General features: G+C 26.2%; 3 protein-coding genes across 8 annotated transcripts; 2 read left to right on the forward strand and 1 right to left on the reverse strand.

Annotated features, from left to right (window-relative positions):
• Positions 1-387: 387 nt before the first annotated feature.
• On the reverse strand, positions 388-8,202 carry LOC412117 (mediator of RNA polymerase II transcription subunit 15). 4 transcript variants are annotated; one of them, XM_016911658.2, is made up of 13 exons: positions 7,630-8,202; positions 4,970-5,608; positions 4,581-4,832; positions 4,226-4,519; positions 3,960-4,152; positions 3,643-3,881; positions 3,152-3,503; positions 2,932-3,063; positions 2,275-2,529; positions 2,060-2,182; positions 1,827-1,974; positions 1,562-1,742; positions 388-1,493 (listed from the first exon to the last, which is right to left on the reverse strand). In XM_016911658.2, the coding sequence occupies exons 2-13, from the start codon at positions 5,453-5,455 to the stop codon at positions 1,266-1,268; spliced, it is 2,883 nt and encodes a 960-aa protein (XP_016767147.2). In that variant the 5' UTR covers positions 5,456-5,608; positions 7,630-8,202; the 3' UTR covers positions 388-1,265. The 4 variants fall into 4 exon arrangements, with proteins under 4 accessions (XP_016767147.2, XP_016767154.2, XP_006570848.2 ...); XM_016911665.2 differs by having other exon boundaries at positions 3,655-3,881; positions 7,630-8,194; XM_006570785.3 differs by having other exon boundaries at positions 4,226-4,507; positions 7,630-8,193.
• On the forward strand, positions 5,943-13,895 carry LOC726115 (D-2-hydroxyglutarate dehydrogenase, mitochondrial). Of its 3 annotated transcripts, none has more exons than XM_026440036.1 (8): positions 5,943-6,090; positions 11,207-11,452; positions 11,742-11,939; positions 12,109-12,302; positions 12,361-12,529; positions 12,606-12,904; positions 13,167-13,335; positions 13,506-13,895. In XM_026440036.1, exons 2-8 carry the CDS (start codon positions 11,224-11,226, stop codon positions 13,760-13,762), a joined length of 1,515 nt encoding a protein of 504 aa, XP_026295821.1. In that variant the 5' UTR covers positions 5,943-6,090; positions 11,207-11,223; the 3' UTR covers positions 13,763-13,895. The 3 variants fall into 3 exon arrangements, with proteins under 3 accessions (XP_026295821.1, XP_026295822.1, XP_006570847.3); XM_026440037.1 differs by lacking the exon at positions 5,943-6,090 and adding an exon at positions 7,086-7,274 and having other exon boundaries at positions 13,506-13,817; XM_006570784.3 differs by lacking the exon at positions 5,943-6,090 and adding an exon at positions 9,689-9,707 and having other exon boundaries at positions 13,506-13,817.
• A 1,183-nt stretch (positions 13,896-15,078) lies between these two features.
• On the forward strand, positions 15,079-16,882 carry LOC412197 (protein lethal(2)essential for life). Its single transcript, XM_395659.6, has 2 exons — positions 15,079-15,276; positions 15,880-16,882. Exon 2 carries the CDS (start codon positions 15,895-15,897, stop codon positions 16,417-16,419), a length of 525 nt encoding a protein of 174 aa, XP_395659.1. The 5' UTR covers positions 15,079-15,276; positions 15,880-15,894; the 3' UTR covers positions 16,420-16,882.
• The last annotated feature ends 33 nt before the right edge of the window (positions 16,883-16,915 follow it).

Genomic DNA, 16,915 nt, shown 5'->3' on the forward strand with positions numbered 1-16,915 from the left:
GAGTAGTTTTCAAAAAAAAAGTGTGTTTTATATTTTGTTTTTGTAAATATTGTATTTTTATCTAACTATAATTTTAATTTTTGTTATTAATATTAATAAAATATTATAAATGAAGTTATAATATTAAAGTACTGCACATTTTTTATAAATGCAAGTATTTTTTGCTAGAATATTAATTTTGAAAAACGTCTTTAATGAACACTTGCATTCATTTCTTTTTTTCTTGTACATTTCACATTCATTATTAATAAAAAGAATATCTTTTTCCTGAATCAATGTTGCATATTTTATACAAGTAATTGAAATATTCTGTATTTAAAGTATGCCATTATTAAATTAAAAATTAGTTGTTTTAAATGAAAGGATAACTATTGTTAATAACTAAAATTTTATGTTATAAAATTTGTATATTAAATAAACATTTTATGTTTAATATTTACACATACGTAAGTTGAGTGCACATGATACATTTACAAAGTAATACATGGTCAAGAATGTTATCGTATTTTCAAATGCTCTCACTTAAAAATTGTATAATCATGCACACAAATTGCTATTTGTCATAAAGTCTAATCATTTTAAAAATGCCAAATATTTTTTGAAATTATTGTAAGTCTTACAGAAGGCAATATTTTTTATACAGCTTCCAAAAGGAATTTTCGAGTACAAAATACATCATATTTATATACAACATTCTATTTTTTTTATGTAATAGACATAATTTGTACTCAGTTTTTTCATTATATTAGTCAAACAGCAATATTTTAGAAAAATTTTTAAAAGTAAATATACATACATGTCAAACTAGGAAAGTCACAAATATTCAATCCTATTTACATTTGTAACAAACAATGTAAGACTTACTATATGGATTTGTGTATATATATGTTGTTAATATAATACAATCAACTTAAAAAATTAAATACATATATTTATCCGAAATATTAATGTAGCTACTTTGTATACTAACAAAATAGTGTGAAATTTAGTTTTACATAGATCGATCATTAAATCATAAGAGTAAAATTTGAAGTACTGATTCTTAACAATCAATATTTTATTCTGTTTAAAAAAGAAGAACAAAAGAACATTCTGATCAAACGAAAAAAAAAGAAAAAAAATTCATTTTTTTTTTTTTTTAATAAAAACATTTTATGTTTTGTTAAACACCTTAATTCTATGATCTGATCGAATACTTGCACAAACCCTGTAGCCCACAGGCTGCAATTTGAAATTCTGCGAGTAAAAATATTAAATGATAAACATTATGAGCTATTAGATGTGGGATTAGAATTTGATAACGATTCCACACGCATTGAATCAATTCTAGCTACGATTTTCAATGCAGGACCCAATTTAATACTCATAGCTGACATAAGATGATCTTCTTTGAGTAACATTAATGCTTGACCATCTATTTCTTGAATAGCAAAATCTTCTGCATAATCAGCACAACCTGGTAATCCACGTATAAAATCACATACTTCACCAACCTATAAATTTTTAATTATATTAATTATTTTTCTTCATTGTTATTTTTATACTTGCATAATATCCTTACCGTCCACTTCACAGGATTAACTTTCGGCAGTGTATCATCAACAGAAGAAGTAGTAGTTGTAGTGGCGGATAATGATTTTTCTTCTCCATTTTTCTTTATATCTCCATCATTTTTAGATTCAGTCTCTATCTCAGTCCATTGTTTTTCAGTACCCTCACGATCTCTCACTTCTCGTTTTTTGCTATTTAATTCAAAATATATCATAATAAAAAATTATTAAATATTAATAACATATAATATTCTATAAGTTAACTTATCTATTAACCTTTTCGCACAATCAGACGAGCAAAATCGTTTCTCTTTTTTAAATTTAGTGTTTTGCTCATCTACTGAATTACCACAAGCTTCACATTTTCCAATTTGAACATTATTTATATCTTCATCATTAGAATAATTAGGCGCATGTTTTTTTCCTATAATAAATTCAGATTTAATATTAGTTATATTTATATAGTAAAAAATTTAATATTAAAAAAGATTGAATTTTTTATATCTTACTTGGAGGTTCTTCATGATTTTCTTTTTCAGATGATGAATTACTATTACGATTTAAAATATTATTTGTTTCTTGATTAACTGTATTATTCAATGATGTTCGATTAACTGCGAATGGTTCAGACGCTAAAATATTAATATTAATTAAATATAAATCATTAGATTAATATTTATTGATAATAATATTGTGATATTTTATTTGAACATTAAGTTCATACCTTCTTGAATAACGAAGCCTTCAATTACATGTGTGAGAACTTGTGGTTTGACCATTGCTTTTGGCGGTACATGTTTACTATTTGCACTAACTGGTACAGAAACAGGAATTGTTGTTGAGTCTTCATTGTTGACACCATTTGTAATTGAATTAATTGTATTTGCTAATCCTGCTAAAGGATTATTACATGACTTTTCTTCCAATTTTATCAATGAACTTTCTTCATCTTTTATGGCCACTTTAGGTTGGTCCCCATCTGTGACAAAAACATATATATATATATATATATATATATTGATATCATTATATCATTATATGTATAGAAAGTAAAATAATCATGAGACACTTTTGGAAGCAAAAAAGAAAGTGAAACCTCTCTATCTTCATTCATCGTATTCTGTTCTCACTTTGCATTATTTAATGTAAACTTAATATATATTTATAATTATATTTTAACTTATTATAATTATATAATTAAGTCTTAATTAATATTTTTAAACTTTTATATTTATTTTAATCTTCAAATTGATTTTCAAAAATATCTTACAAATATATTAACTTTGTATATAAAATGAGATGCAATATATATATACGAATAATAATGATATAGATTAGATATAGATATAGATAGATGATGATTATTAGATAATGAACGAACCTGTCGTTTCTGGAGACACTGTAATTTCTTCTATTGTGACTGGTATTGATTCTTCTTTTTTCAATATTGGTTTAGAATTCTCTTCATTTGTTGATTGTTGTTGTTGTTGTTGCTGTTGTAGTGCCATATTCGCTATAAGAAAAAAGATATAATATTCGCTATAACAATAAATATATAAAAACTCATTACTTTTTTCTAGATATGTGAAACATTATCTCACTTATTATTGGTTTAGGTTGTATTTGTTGTTGTGATGATTGCACTTGTGGTTGCTGATATTGCTGTTGCATCTGTTGTTGTTGTTGTTGTTGTTGCGTATGCTGTTTTTGTTGAATAAAAACCTGTTGATGTTGTTGCTGTATCGTTTGTTGCGATTGTTGCGGTGATTGAAGTGATTGCACTTGTGGTTGCGATAATTGCACTTGTGGTTGTTGATATTGCTGCTGCATCTGCTGCTGTTGCTGTTGAATAAAAACCTGTTGATGTTGTTGTTGCATCGTTTGCTGTGACTGTTGCGGCGATTGCAGTGGTTTACCACGACCTTTACCACTACTACCACTTCCTTTTCCACTCTAAATTATAAAACATAAAAAAAAAAACTTCTTTTTCATTATACGAAAGCAAAGAAAATTCTATATGTTTACATGTGATTCGAAAATCACAACAGTTGAAATCATTTTTTCAACTGTTGATTTTTTCAATTATAGTAACCTGTACATGTACCGTAGTTTGTACTCCATGAACAGTTTGTGTTGAAACAGAACTAGCAGCTCGTATGTTAGCAGCTTGAACTGCTTGTAAAGAGGACGGCAAAATACTCAAAGGTCGTTGTCCACCTGTACTTTGTTTACCCTGTTGCTGTTGTTGTTGTTGTATATCCATTACTTTTGGTTTTCCACTAGCTGCAGCAATTTGTTGTACTCCTTGAATTTGTTGTTGCGTAGCTAGTGCTAATATAATGATAAAATAATTCAATTGGAAATATAAAATTTTATATAAATTGCATTTAATATAAATACAAAACTAACCATTATGAGCTTGAATTGGTTGTGGACTTTGTATAAACATATCAGGTTGAGTAGGACCTCTAATAAATATTTGATTAGTTAAAAGTGCTGGTGGTTGTATTCCAGTCCAAGCAACTTGTGGTGTAAATTGCCAAGGAGCAAATTGCATACCACCTCGTCCTCCAGATGGAGTAGCAGCTGTGCATGTAGTATACTACACATTTTAAAAATAATAAAATAATTGAATATAAAATATCTATTATAAGATAAAATAAAAATAATGTTACCTTTTGTACTTGGTCTTGTTTATTTGCAGACTGTTGCTGCTGTTGTTGTTGTATAGATGGAGGTTGTGGAGAACCCAATACACCAAGTTGTCCAAATACTAATGTTTGCCCTGCTCCAGGTGTAGCAGAAGTAGGTACAGGTAAATAGCCTGTAGGAAATCCTTGAACCTTAGTTCCTCCAGCTGCTGGATGGCCACCTCCTTGACCTGGTGTTGATGCAGTAGTTAGCATATGAGGTGTCAATTGAGCAGCAGATTGAAATGGTTTTCCAGCAGTTATAACCTGTAAAGTGTCCTACTTAGAAAAAGATTTATGTACTTTAATAGTAATAAATATCATGAATATATTTAAGTACCTGTATAGAAGAAGGATTGATGCCAGCAGGATGGAGAGCTAAATTCCCTGGCATCAATAATGGAGTTCCTTGCGTATTGTAAAGTTGTTGTAAATGATATGCTTGATTCTGCATAGGTTGTTGAATGACTTGTACTGCTTGTGGATGTGCAGCCATAGTAGTTATAGTTGTTGCTCCTTGTTGACCAGACAAAGTCATAGAAACACCTCCAACTCCTTGTTGCTGATGTTGCATTGACACTGCAACAGCTCCCTGGAATATTTTATTTTTTATAATAATTTATTTCATTTTTAATAATAATTATGTGATAATAAAATTTACATATGTTAATAGTTAATGCTTAATTAATAAAATTTCCATTATAATAATTCTTCTTTTCAAATGTTTACCTGCTGCTGAGGCATAATTGCTGCTACCTGTGGCTGTACTTGCACTTGAGTAGGAACAACGTTATGTGGTCCACTATTAGATTGTTGTTGTTGCGATTGTTGTTGTTGTTGCTGTTGTTGTACTTGCTGTTGTACTTGTTGTACTTGCTGTTGTACTTGCATTTGTTGTTGTGATTGAACTTGCTGTTGAATTTGTTGCTGAGGTTGAACTTGTTGCGGCTGTACTTGTTGCTGTGTTTGCTGTTGCACTTGTTGTGATTGAGATGATTGCTGTTGAACATGCTGTTGCTGCTGTTGTACATTTTGTTGTTGTTGAATATCATGGGTTGCAATCATCATTTGTTGTGGCTGAGATTGCTGCTGTTGTGATTGTTGTGGTTGCTGCAGCTGTTGTTGCTGCGATTGTTGCTGCTGCTGTTGTGACTGATTTTGTTGTGTTTGTTGTGGCTGATTTTGAGAGATTCCAATTGGTTTAACATCTGTCATGTTTTCTTATACCTTTTTATTATTTGAAGTTAAACTTCCTTTAAGAAGTATTCTTCCTACTTTTATATTCTTGATAATTTAATATCTTTTTTCTTTGCCATTTTATATGTTTCTTATTAAAATATTACTTTTAATCTTTTTAGTTTACTGCACCTAAAAGATAAATTTTTAAAAATTAAAATTTTTTGTATATATAAATTTGTAAAAATAAATTATTATATTAATATTATATTCAAAATAACAATTATTTCTATAATTTATTTATAGTTTTTTTATAATATGTATATCAAAAAATCTTACATTATTTTAAAAAAATGTAAATTTTAAACTAATTATAATAAAAATTTGATATACATTTATAAACTTATAAATTTAAAAATCTTCAAGAATAAAAAAATAGTTGTATACAATTATATAAAAATGTATACAATTTATGAATTAAAGCGGCAACTATAGCGTATTATATGCAACAATATAAAAAAAAGTTGCATAATATTTATGCTCATAACCTTAAAAATTTTGATACACGTGGAATGTGGAAAGTTAAAATTTGAATTTTTTTTTTTTATTATTATGTGAAATATTAATAACAAAGTGTGTGAAAGTGAATGAAGTGGAAAATATAGCTTAAGAATGTAAGTGTTTTTTTTATAACAAAAAATATAATGTTGCATATTTATGATATAAAAAGTTATTTCATTTAGTATAATATATATGTATTTCATATGTAAGATTTCAGTTTGTTACATTTACATATCAAAATATGCAATTTACTACAAATGAAATATAACATATATGTTTTTATTAAAATGACTTATTTAATATATAATACACAATATTAGTTATTTAATGTATAAAATAATAATGTTCGATGTTTTGGGCATGATAACCTTAAATAATAAATCATACATATATAATCATACATTATAAAAATATTAAACAATAAAAAGTAATTATTATCAAAATATGGTTCATTTTATGAATTATAATTAATAATATATTCGAATATAAATTTAAAATTACAAAATTGCTTCAATTAATATTTAAAATATAAAAATAAAATAAATATTTTATCTTATAAATATAAAATTGTTTTTATATTTATAATTACTATATTTTACTTAGTAATTACTTTACTAAGTAATAATATTAATGTAATTTTATCAATTTATGTCTTCTGAGATTAAATAATACAAGAAATGAAAGAAAATTAAAATCGATGTTAATGATATTCACATAACCTATAATTTTATATATTTTTTTAAGTTCATTTTTTCTACTATATGCGTAATATATAAGCATACCTTTTTATGCAATTATTTAATAATTAATAAGTAATAATCATATGAAATTATTGATTACTCAATAAATAACAATATTAGTTATGAAGATCGGGTTAAATGCATTTGTTTATTACGTCATACGATTTGATTTTATACAAAATAGTTAATGGATGAATTTAGTAAAAAAGAAATAATATCTAAAACAATATAAATACATTAAGTGAATCAAAACAATTTGAATGCTCGGACGATAAAGGAGAAATCTGTATTCGTACATAAGTATTAGAGTATCGATGCTCTGAAACATATGATTCGTTTTAAGTTTTGGATAGAAGAAACAAAATGTCGTCTTGCACCATAATTAGTACTAGGACGAGGGATTCAAAGAGGAAGAGGGAATACATCTCACTGAGCGGGAAATACAATTGAAAGGCGGGATGAAAGGGGAAAGTAAGAGGAAGGGAGAAAGAAAAATAAGAGAAGGGGAGAAGCGATTGTACCAGAGGGCGGTTGACAACATGGATTTCGCCATAATGGTAATATTAATGATAATAAGAATAACAATGCACGCGGTTCTTCAGGAACTATATATCAATAGTTATTTATCAAAAATATTATAATACGCACAATAAAAGAACCGTATCTCGGTGAATACCGAAGAGCGTCCTCAATGCCGACATATTGGATTACAAAATAAAGCACGTTCGAAGATCCGGCGGGACATAATGTAAATTATATTGTGTATTTATTGTGTTTGACAATAATCATTAAATGTTATATAAAATATAACGTGATTATTATTGAAATATTAATTATATATAATTAAGAAATTCAAAGCATCCAAAGCACACGATATTGCATGGAGCTTCGGATACTTGTTCAGGTACTCACATGGCGACTGCGCAGTCACACCTATCACGTTTTCGAACACGCCGTAGACACTGTCACTACACGATTCCACTCTAAGTTTGACTAAACTTTTAATCATACACGTTTGAGTTTCATATATCATTAAAAAGCACTATAAGTGTTTTAAATAAAATTTTGTTAGACGTTGACGTCGCGTTTCGTAAGCAATTGTAGTTGCATTCGTTGCTGCTTCCCTGCTCCCACACGATCTGCCGAACCCCTCGCTTCTCTCAATTCTTCCTCCTCTCGTTACCCTTCTTCCTGTCTGCTCCCCTCCATTTCGATTCCTATAACCTCACCTCTCTCGTCGCCTATGATAAACTCGCTTGCTCATTGGTCCAGCGAGGACAAATCCCAGAGGCATCGTTTGCACCATGAAAGGCGGGGCCTTTGGATATGGTGGCTGCAGGCGCATGCTCCGTAACGGTACTCATACTCTTACTTCATATACTTTTACATTCTTCACTAATACTAATATATCATATTATGCACGTATACGTGATTATAGTCTGCAGAATATTTCGCAGTATAACTTCACAATACTATCAGGGACGCATCTATTCATATAATTCTCCCGATGCATTTTATAATATATGCTATTCACTGTATTTTGTCTTTAACAATATTAAAATTCTAAATATTAATGAACATTATATATTTTTTACATATATTCTCTATGTAATTTTTTTATATTCTTGTAAAAAGTAAATATTTTGTACTATTTTTTATATTGCTTTTTATATTGATATAGTTATTTTATATCTTTTTCAGATTATATAAAATTGTAGCATATGTAAAAAATGTAATATATTAATGCTACATAGTTTAATATATTTTAGTACATAAAATGAATTAAAATATTGTTTTTGCAGATATTTTTTTATTTTTATATAAAATATATATGTCTTCAATCATTTTTAAATGTATTAGAATAAAGTATTGAGTATTTAAATGCTTTATAATTCATTGGAATTATTATTAATAATTTGTATTAATTATAATATTATAATATAATTAATTAGAATGTAAAAGTTTTGAAATTCAATAAAATTTTTGTAATATAATAAAATGAATAATATAAAACAGAACAAATAAACACACATGCATATTTATATATTAAGTATTATATAATTATATTTAAAACTAATTAAATTTTTATACGAATAAAATTTTTGCAAATTTTTTAGTTTCTGATATTCTTTGATCCGAATTCGTGAATATACGTTACGTTACTGGCACAGCTGTTTCTAAGTTGAGCTTCATACTGTCCTGTTCAAAACCATGTAATGCAATTTCATTTATCTTTCCTTTCGTTGATTTTATATGAAAAATATTTATTCAGAAAAATCATTATATATTTATTTTAATTAAAAGAAAAAAATTTATGCATTTATTGAATCAAGCATATGAATATATTATTTTGAATTACTGAAATTATAATTTGTGATTTGCTGTAATATAATATTATAAAATTTTTTATTTAATATTAATTTATGTTAGAGATTTTCTTTATTATTAATTAAATTCTATCCAATTACACAGTCATTTCTCAATGTTTTAATTATCATCAATTAATATCATCTATTTTGTATAAATATTTTTTTTCAATATTACTTGTTATATAGAGTTTTAAAAATCTCTATTATATATATATTTTTAAAAATTCTTAATTATCTAAATGCAAAATAAAAAAGTTTAACATAAAATATAAAACAAAGCCAATCGACCAATATTGGTCATTTTTTGATATCACTCACAAATTTCGACAAAGACCGAGAAAGTAGAATGTTTCGTGCAGAGGGTAGTAGTCGCGCCAATTCCAGCTATCACGACCCTATGGTGGCATGCTACATATACAACTGTATATTCGCTTATATAATTGTATGAGTTGAGTGAAACAGCGATAGTCTATAGTCCTGTTCACGCAAGGTTAGGAAAATTACGATATTCCGTGAAGGAGTGTGGTTACGTGTGTAGTTTGTTGTTCGACCGATAGAGCATGCAAAGAGAAAGTGGGGGAAAGCGACAGCCAATGGTTTAGGTCGACTGGGGTTGCCAAGGTAACAAGTTAATGATTCGAGCCGCCACTGAGAAATTAGCTTTACTCGTTGGTGATGTCGCGCATGCGTCCTTCTTTAGAAATTTGTATCCTACGTTTCAATATAGCAACATTTCACATCTATATAACGTCTCTTTGTACATATATATATATATATATATATATATATATATATATATATAGATATATATATATATATATTCGTAGTTGACTTTCTCTGTAGTTTCTCTGTATCACAGATACGATCATATATATATATATGTAAGCGAGATAGTGTCGTATTCTTTATAAGTGGAAGGCACACAAGTAAATTGAGTTCGTTTATATACATTGAAATATAGAATGTATTAGTCATCGCGACGATTGGTCCTCTTCCCACTCCAATCTCTTATTAGCTTTTCTGTTTCTCATTCGCGTTTTCCTCTTTCTTCTTACTCCAATAGATTTGCATCTCTGTTAGTCGATTCGTCCTCTTTTTCCCTCATCTTCTCTCTTTGTTCTTTCGACCCCTCCACCCCTGACCTTATTTTCCCCACTGCTCTGTACAATTGTAATTCTACCACGCATCGTCGCGAATCCTCTTGAACGATTGGGGGGCGGGGAGGGGATTGTTCGTAAGGAGAAGGGGAGTTACCCATCAACATTCATCGTGGATTATAATATTCGATGTCCGTCGATCAGGCATCAGAGTCGAATTAGCTAGTAGAAAATGGAAGCAACCCGGAGGCCCATAATTATGCCACGCCTGGTTTTTACATATTATAATCGTTTGACAATTATGAAATTTGCTTCACTCTTTATTTCTTACTTTTCTATTTTTCAATTTCTTAAATTGTTTTAGATTCTTATTTTTAATTAATATGCAATTTCTTTCATATTACAATATATATATATATATATATATATAATATATAATTTATGAATAATGTAAATAATATATAATTTAATTTATATAGATTTAAATATATAAAAAAATAATTTTAGATAAAATCACTTAATAGCAAAATAATTATAATTCATGTATTTTTCGTATATAAAATATTTAATATTATATTTAAAAGATATATTTAAATATATATATTTATATTTAAAACATTAATTGTATAATGATTTTCAAGAATCGATTTAATCTTTCATAGATATTTATATCAATTGAATTTTTTTCTAAATTTTTTATCAATTGAATGTTATAGAAATATTATATTTTAATTAAACATTGCTATTCATGAATTTAGTTACTGTCAACAAACAAAAAATATTTGTTACAATATTTATTTAATTAATAAGAATACAATTAAGAAATAATTTTATAATATAAATTAAAGATTTTCTTTATATATTTCGTCGAAATAAATCGAATTATAATCACAGTATATTTCATCGAAAGTGATAAATGCGCAAAATATTGATAAAGATTTGTATTCTCTCAACGAACAAATCTGTTTACAAATAAAAGAAAAAAATGTTAACAATATATTCGTAAATTTGAATTGATCACAGATCTTTCACAGAAGAATATGAGTTTTCAAACGCTACTTCGGAGATTTCGATATACCTCAAGAGTTCAATTTTTCTCCACAAAACCGGACTTCACATCGGATAGATACAAAGTAGAAAGAGGGCCGTATGCAAATATTTGCAATGATCATGTAACATTTTTCAATAACTTGCTTGGACAAAACAGAGTTATCACAGATGCAGAAGAATGCGAGGGATATAATATAGATTACTCAAAAATTGTCAGAGGTAAGTGAAAATGTGTGAGAATACTTTTTTCTTGATCTTTCGAATTTTCTTGTGGAAATTGCTTAAAGTCAAATTTACTTTTTACAATATATATCTGTAATAATACATACCAATATAATATTAATAATTTCGATATTATAGTTGCATATAATTATTTTATGATTAAAATAAATGAGTTATTAAATGTGATGAATTGTATATTATATAATAAATATTATGAATCAAGAAAAAAATGAGTAATTATGAATAAATAAATAAGTAAATTAGCATTGAATTAATTTATTTGCAGGAAAAAGTAAAATTGTATTGAAACCGAAAACTACCAACGAAGTATCTGCCATATTAAAATATTGTAACGAAAATCGTTTAGCTGTATGCCCTCAGAGTGGAAATACAGGTCTCGTTGGCGGTAGCGTGCCAGTTTTTGATGAAATTGTTATTTCTATGAAACTTATGAATAAAATTATTGAAACTAATGAACTAGCAGGTTGGTAAAAATTGAAATTAAAAGCATTGATATATAGACGTTCAAAAGGAATGAGAAGCTAAGAAAGTTTTTGGAAAAAATATAATTACTGAGGGGAGCAATTTTAGGAAGACATTTAGAAAAAGTAGTTTGGAAAAACATTCTTCTATTTTACGATTATTCGCTTCAGGAGTGCTGACTTGTGAAGCTGGCTGCGTGCTCGAAGATCTGGAAAATCATTTAGCGACAGTAGATTTAATGATGCCGATTGATCTCGGCGCTAAAGGTAGTTGTCTGATCGGTGGCTGCGTATCTACAAATGCTGGTGGTTTAAGACTTCTTCGTTATGGTAATCTTCATGGAAACATTTTGGGTCTCGAAGCCGTAAGTTTTTATTAACAAATCGTCATGTTTTATCGCATATGTAATCATATTATTTCAGGTAAAAGCAAATGGGAGTGTGGTGGATTGTTTAAACACACTGAAAAAAAACAATACCGGTTATCATCTAAAGCATTTATTTATCGGATCTGAGGGAACGCTAGGGATTGTAACGAAAGTCGCAATTCAATGTCCACCTCTTCCTACAGCTGTCAACGTTGCGTTTTTAGGTATTACAGATTCTTGATTATTTTTTTTTTTATATGAATATAAAATTTCCATATAAAATTTCATTATTTATCACAGGATTAAACAATTTTGACAAAGTATTGAAAGCGTTTCGTCTAGCTAAAAAAGAATTGGGAGAGATTCTGTCTTCGTTCGAAATGATGGACAAATTGTCATTAGATGTTTCCATTGAAACTTTTGGTTTAAAAAGTCCATTGACAACAAAGATCGACGGCCATGACTTTTATGTGTTGATGGAAACTTCTGGTAGCAACGTAAATCACGATGAAGAAAAACTTACTTCTTTTGTGGAAAAGGCGCTTGCCGACGATATCATTGAAGACGGTACTCTGACTTCTGATCCTACTAAAATTAAAGTTAGTATTTTCTTTTCATATATATATATATATATATTTAACTATTTTTCTTTTTCGCTTTTTTCTTCCTTTTTATTCGGTTTTTCTTATATATATATATTGTATAGTAAACATTATTTTTAAATTTACATTATTGTATATATATATGCGTTTTTTTTATCTTTAATTAAAAATTGATATTTTAAATTTTATAAATTATTTTCTGGAAAAAATTAAAAAATTTAGTAAAAATGAAAAAAATATAAATTTATCTCTTGCACAGAATATATGGGCACTAAGGGAACGTATTAGCGAAGGAATCTTACGAGATGGTTATGTTTTCAAATATGATATTTCAATACCTCTTCCTTGTTTTTATAAAGTGATTGAAGTACTCAGGGAACGTATACGTGATCCACGTATTATAAGAATCAGTGGTTACGGACATTTAGGTATGTTTATAAAATCAAATATTATTATTATATTATAATATTTCTATTTTTTTCTATTTATGAATTTTTTTTCTATTTATTTTTTTCTATTTAATATTGAATAGTTTGAAAATTATTTTACGCAATTTATATTTGTAATTTATACTTTTATCTATTTTTTTGTCTATTAGGCGATGGAAACATTCATGTACAAGTTTCGATACCATCATACGAACCTGATATAGCATCACAATTACAACCTTTCATTTTCGAATATGTATCTAAACTTCGTGGTAGTGTAAGTGCTGAACATGGTATAGGATTCACAAAAACAAAATATCTCCATATGAGTAGAACTTCTTCGGAAATTGAACTCATGCACGAACTGAAAAAAATGATGGATCCAAATGGTATACTTAATCCGTATAAAGTATTGTATCCACTATAAACTTTTATATAATAATTAGGATAATATTATATAGTAATAATAACAGAAGTACAATCCAAGCATTCCTGTACTTATGTTTAAATTTAATAATGTAATAGAGAATATATATATATATAAAATATTTTTAGTAATATAATTCGAATAAAAAAGAGAAATGTAATATGTATCAGATAAAAAAATATTTATATAAAATTTATAATACTTTTGTTCATTATTTAATTCTCTTCATTTTAATTATTATTTTTATATATTTTTATTTATAATTTAATAATTTTATTCGTTTATTTTTTATATTTTTTTTTAATCATAATTAATTAAAAAAAATAATTAAGTATTTTTTATTTTTATCTTAAAAAAATAATTAAAAAGATTTTATTTTCGCGCTTACAAAGTGCGCATGCTCATAAAGGATGAATTCGCATTTACCATTGAATGGTAAAGAAAAAGATTACATTCTGTTATATCGATTCTGTAATTTTTATAATTACATTGGCAACGAATGCTCACATGTGTTCAGAGAGTTCACTACCGTCCAGTCAACTAATATCTTTTAACCGATATTTATTTTTAGATAAAAAATCGAATTCTTTATTATATAAATCTATAAATTCTAATAATTCTAAAATAATAATATGGTTTAAATTCATTTATCATTAATTACAAATATTTAAGTAAAAGTAAAAATAAAATCATTAATTTGAAATTTGATAAAAATATTTTTTAAATTATTATAATTATTAAAATAAGAAATATTTATAAAAGTATTATAAATAATAATGATAATATAATATAATATAATATAATAAAATATAATATAACATATAATATAATATACCAAAAAAATTATTTTTTTTTATAAATTAAATTAAACAAATATTTATGATATGTAAAAATATAAATTTTAAAATTATTTAAAAAACTCATTAAAGTAATTAATTTATTATATATTATATAATTTAACTATTAAACTAACTATTAAACTAATCGAAATAAATTAAACATCGAAAATAAATTAAAATATAATTAAACATTATCTATAATTAAATATTATATGTATCAATATATAATGAAAAATGAATATATATATATAGATAAAAAAATTATATAAATAAATTATATTAAGATAAATAAATATATAGAATCAAATATATATATTTTAAATCGTATTAAAAATATCGAAATTACTCGAATTAACAAGAAATTGTCATATGATTGTATAATCGTAAGAAAATATCGATTAGTCGCAATGCGATTGCTAGTAAATTCGAGTAAGAGTTTCGAGATTCGAGAAAATTCGAAACGATATACATATGCACTAGTTATCTCGAACAATCTCGAAAAGCGCGCCATATCAAATATAAATCCGTGACAGGTAGTACTGCGCAGTCAGTTAAAAAGTGCAACTCAAAGTGAACGTTTGTGTAACGTTTGAAGTAACTATCTATCAAGCAATATTATACAATATAAACAATTATATTCATTTATAAAACTAAATTAAAGATTTTTAACAAAAGGTATGTATTTTAATTCTACGTAATTTTTTTGGTTATTAAGAATTTTTAAAGCAGAATTTCATTAACAATCCATTTTCTTTGATTTTATTTTATTTTTATTTTATTTTATTGTTTTTAATTGAATATTAATTTCATTTAAATTTTTATTATTTATTTTTACAATTAAAAAAAAATTTCGTAATTAATACGTATCAATGTAATATTGGTATAATGTTTTACGAATATGTTTCATGTATCTAAGAATAGACATTTGAAATGCGTAAAAGCATAATATTATGCATCTCATATTGCACAGTTTGTATAATTATTTTATGTTATGATGTTAAATGTTTTGAATAACATATTTTTTTTTAATTAAATATAAAGATTTTATTTCTTTACATTATATTAACGTTGTCGATAATGTCAACATTTTTTTTATATATATATCAACTTTTTTTTATATATATATTTATATTAATTTCAAATTCATTATTATTATTTCATCATTATTTTTTGTAGTGAACATTTTTATTTTTTATAAATTTTAGTATAATATATTAATTTGAAATTACAATTTTTATATATCAGGAATTAATTCTTTTATATATTTAACTCTTGCAGATTAACTATATTGATATGGCACTAGTAACAAGAGATCTTTTCCGTAATTGGTGGGACGATATGGATCGTTATCACCGAGAATTGGAAGAACATTTTAAACGTCTTAGTACTAGAGATGATTTTTGGAAACCACCACCAATGCCATCCTTCAATGAATTTTTCCAACCATGGAGGAATATGATGGAACAATTGGAACATCAAGTTGGAGGTTCGACCACCATTGAACGAGATCAAAACAAATATCAAGTAATTGTTGATGTGCAACAATTTGCACCAGAAGAAATCACCGTCAGAACCGATGATAAATGTATTACCATTGAGGGGAAACACGAAGAGAAAAAAGATGAACATGGTTACGTATCGAGGCATTTTGTGCGTCGATATGTGCTTCCACAAGGATATGATATTGGCCACGTTAAACCAAGTTTGTCATCTGATGGTATTCTTACTATTACTGCTCCAAGATTAGCTCTGCCAGCACCTGGAGAAAGAATTATACCGATCGAACGAAGTAATGCACCAGCTATTAAGGCAGCATAATTTGTAAATAATATCGTCTAATAGATTCTTATATATTTAAGATTCGTTATATACAATTTATTTTTTTAACTTTTCTTTCTGCGTATACTTCGAAATTGTTCGTTTATTAATTTATTAATTATTAATTGTTAATAACAAATAGTCATATATATATATGTGGAACTGATAATTTAATTACATTATATTTTTAACTCTTTAGATATATAAGATTATATTACATATATATTCAAAAAATTTATTAAAAAAGATATTGAAGTTTGATCATTTTGTATGTAGTAAATCATTCTTTTTATTTGCGTTATTAAAATTGTTTAATATAAATATTTCTAATATTGTATGATGCAATTTTGTAAAATTCAATTATACAATATTTTATTATTGTCATTATATTATAAACAAATGTTATTGTAAGTACTTTTTATTAGCTTTATTTTTCAATAAATAAAAAAATTAAATATTAAAATGATATACTTTTTTTTAAAACTTAATTTATAAT

Source organism: Apis mellifera, linkage group LG1 (assembly GCF_003254395.2).
Source record: "Apis mellifera strain DH4 linkage group LG1, Amel_HAv3.1, whole genome shotgun sequence".
Taxonomy (NCBI): Eukaryota; Metazoa; Arthropoda; class Insecta; order Hymenoptera; family Apidae; genus Apis; species Apis mellifera.

Excerpts from the sequence above, each read along its gene's own strand:
- LOC412117 (XM_016911658.2), bottom strand. The coding sequence starts at position 5,455 with ATGACAGATGTTAAACCAATTGGAATCTCTCAAAATCAGCCACAACAA. Across the intron at positions 3,882-3,959 it reads ACCAATTCAAGCTCATAATG|CACTAGCTACGCAACAACAA; the intron begins GTTAGTTTTGTA and ends TCATTATATTAG. Across the intron at positions 1,494-1,561 it reads TTAATCCTGTGAAGTGGACG|GTTGGTGAAGTATGTGATTT; the intron begins GTAAGGATATTA and ends AAAAATTTATAG.
- LOC726115 (XM_026440036.1), top strand. The coding sequence starts at position 11,224 with ATGAGTTTTCAAACGCTACTTCGGAGATTTCGATATACCTCAAGAGTT. Across the intron at positions 11,940-12,108 it reads TGAAACTAATGAACTAGCAG|GAGTGCTGACTTGTGAAGCT; the intron begins GTTGGTAAAAAT and ends TATTCGCTTCAG. Across the intron at positions 13,336-13,505 it reads CAGTGGTTACGGACATTTAG|GCGATGGAAACATTCATGTA; the intron begins GTATGTTTATAA and ends TTTGTCTATTAG.
- LOC412197 (XM_395659.6), top strand. The coding sequence starts at position 15,895 with ATGGCACTAGTAACAAGAGATCTTTTCCGTAATTGGTGGGACGATATG.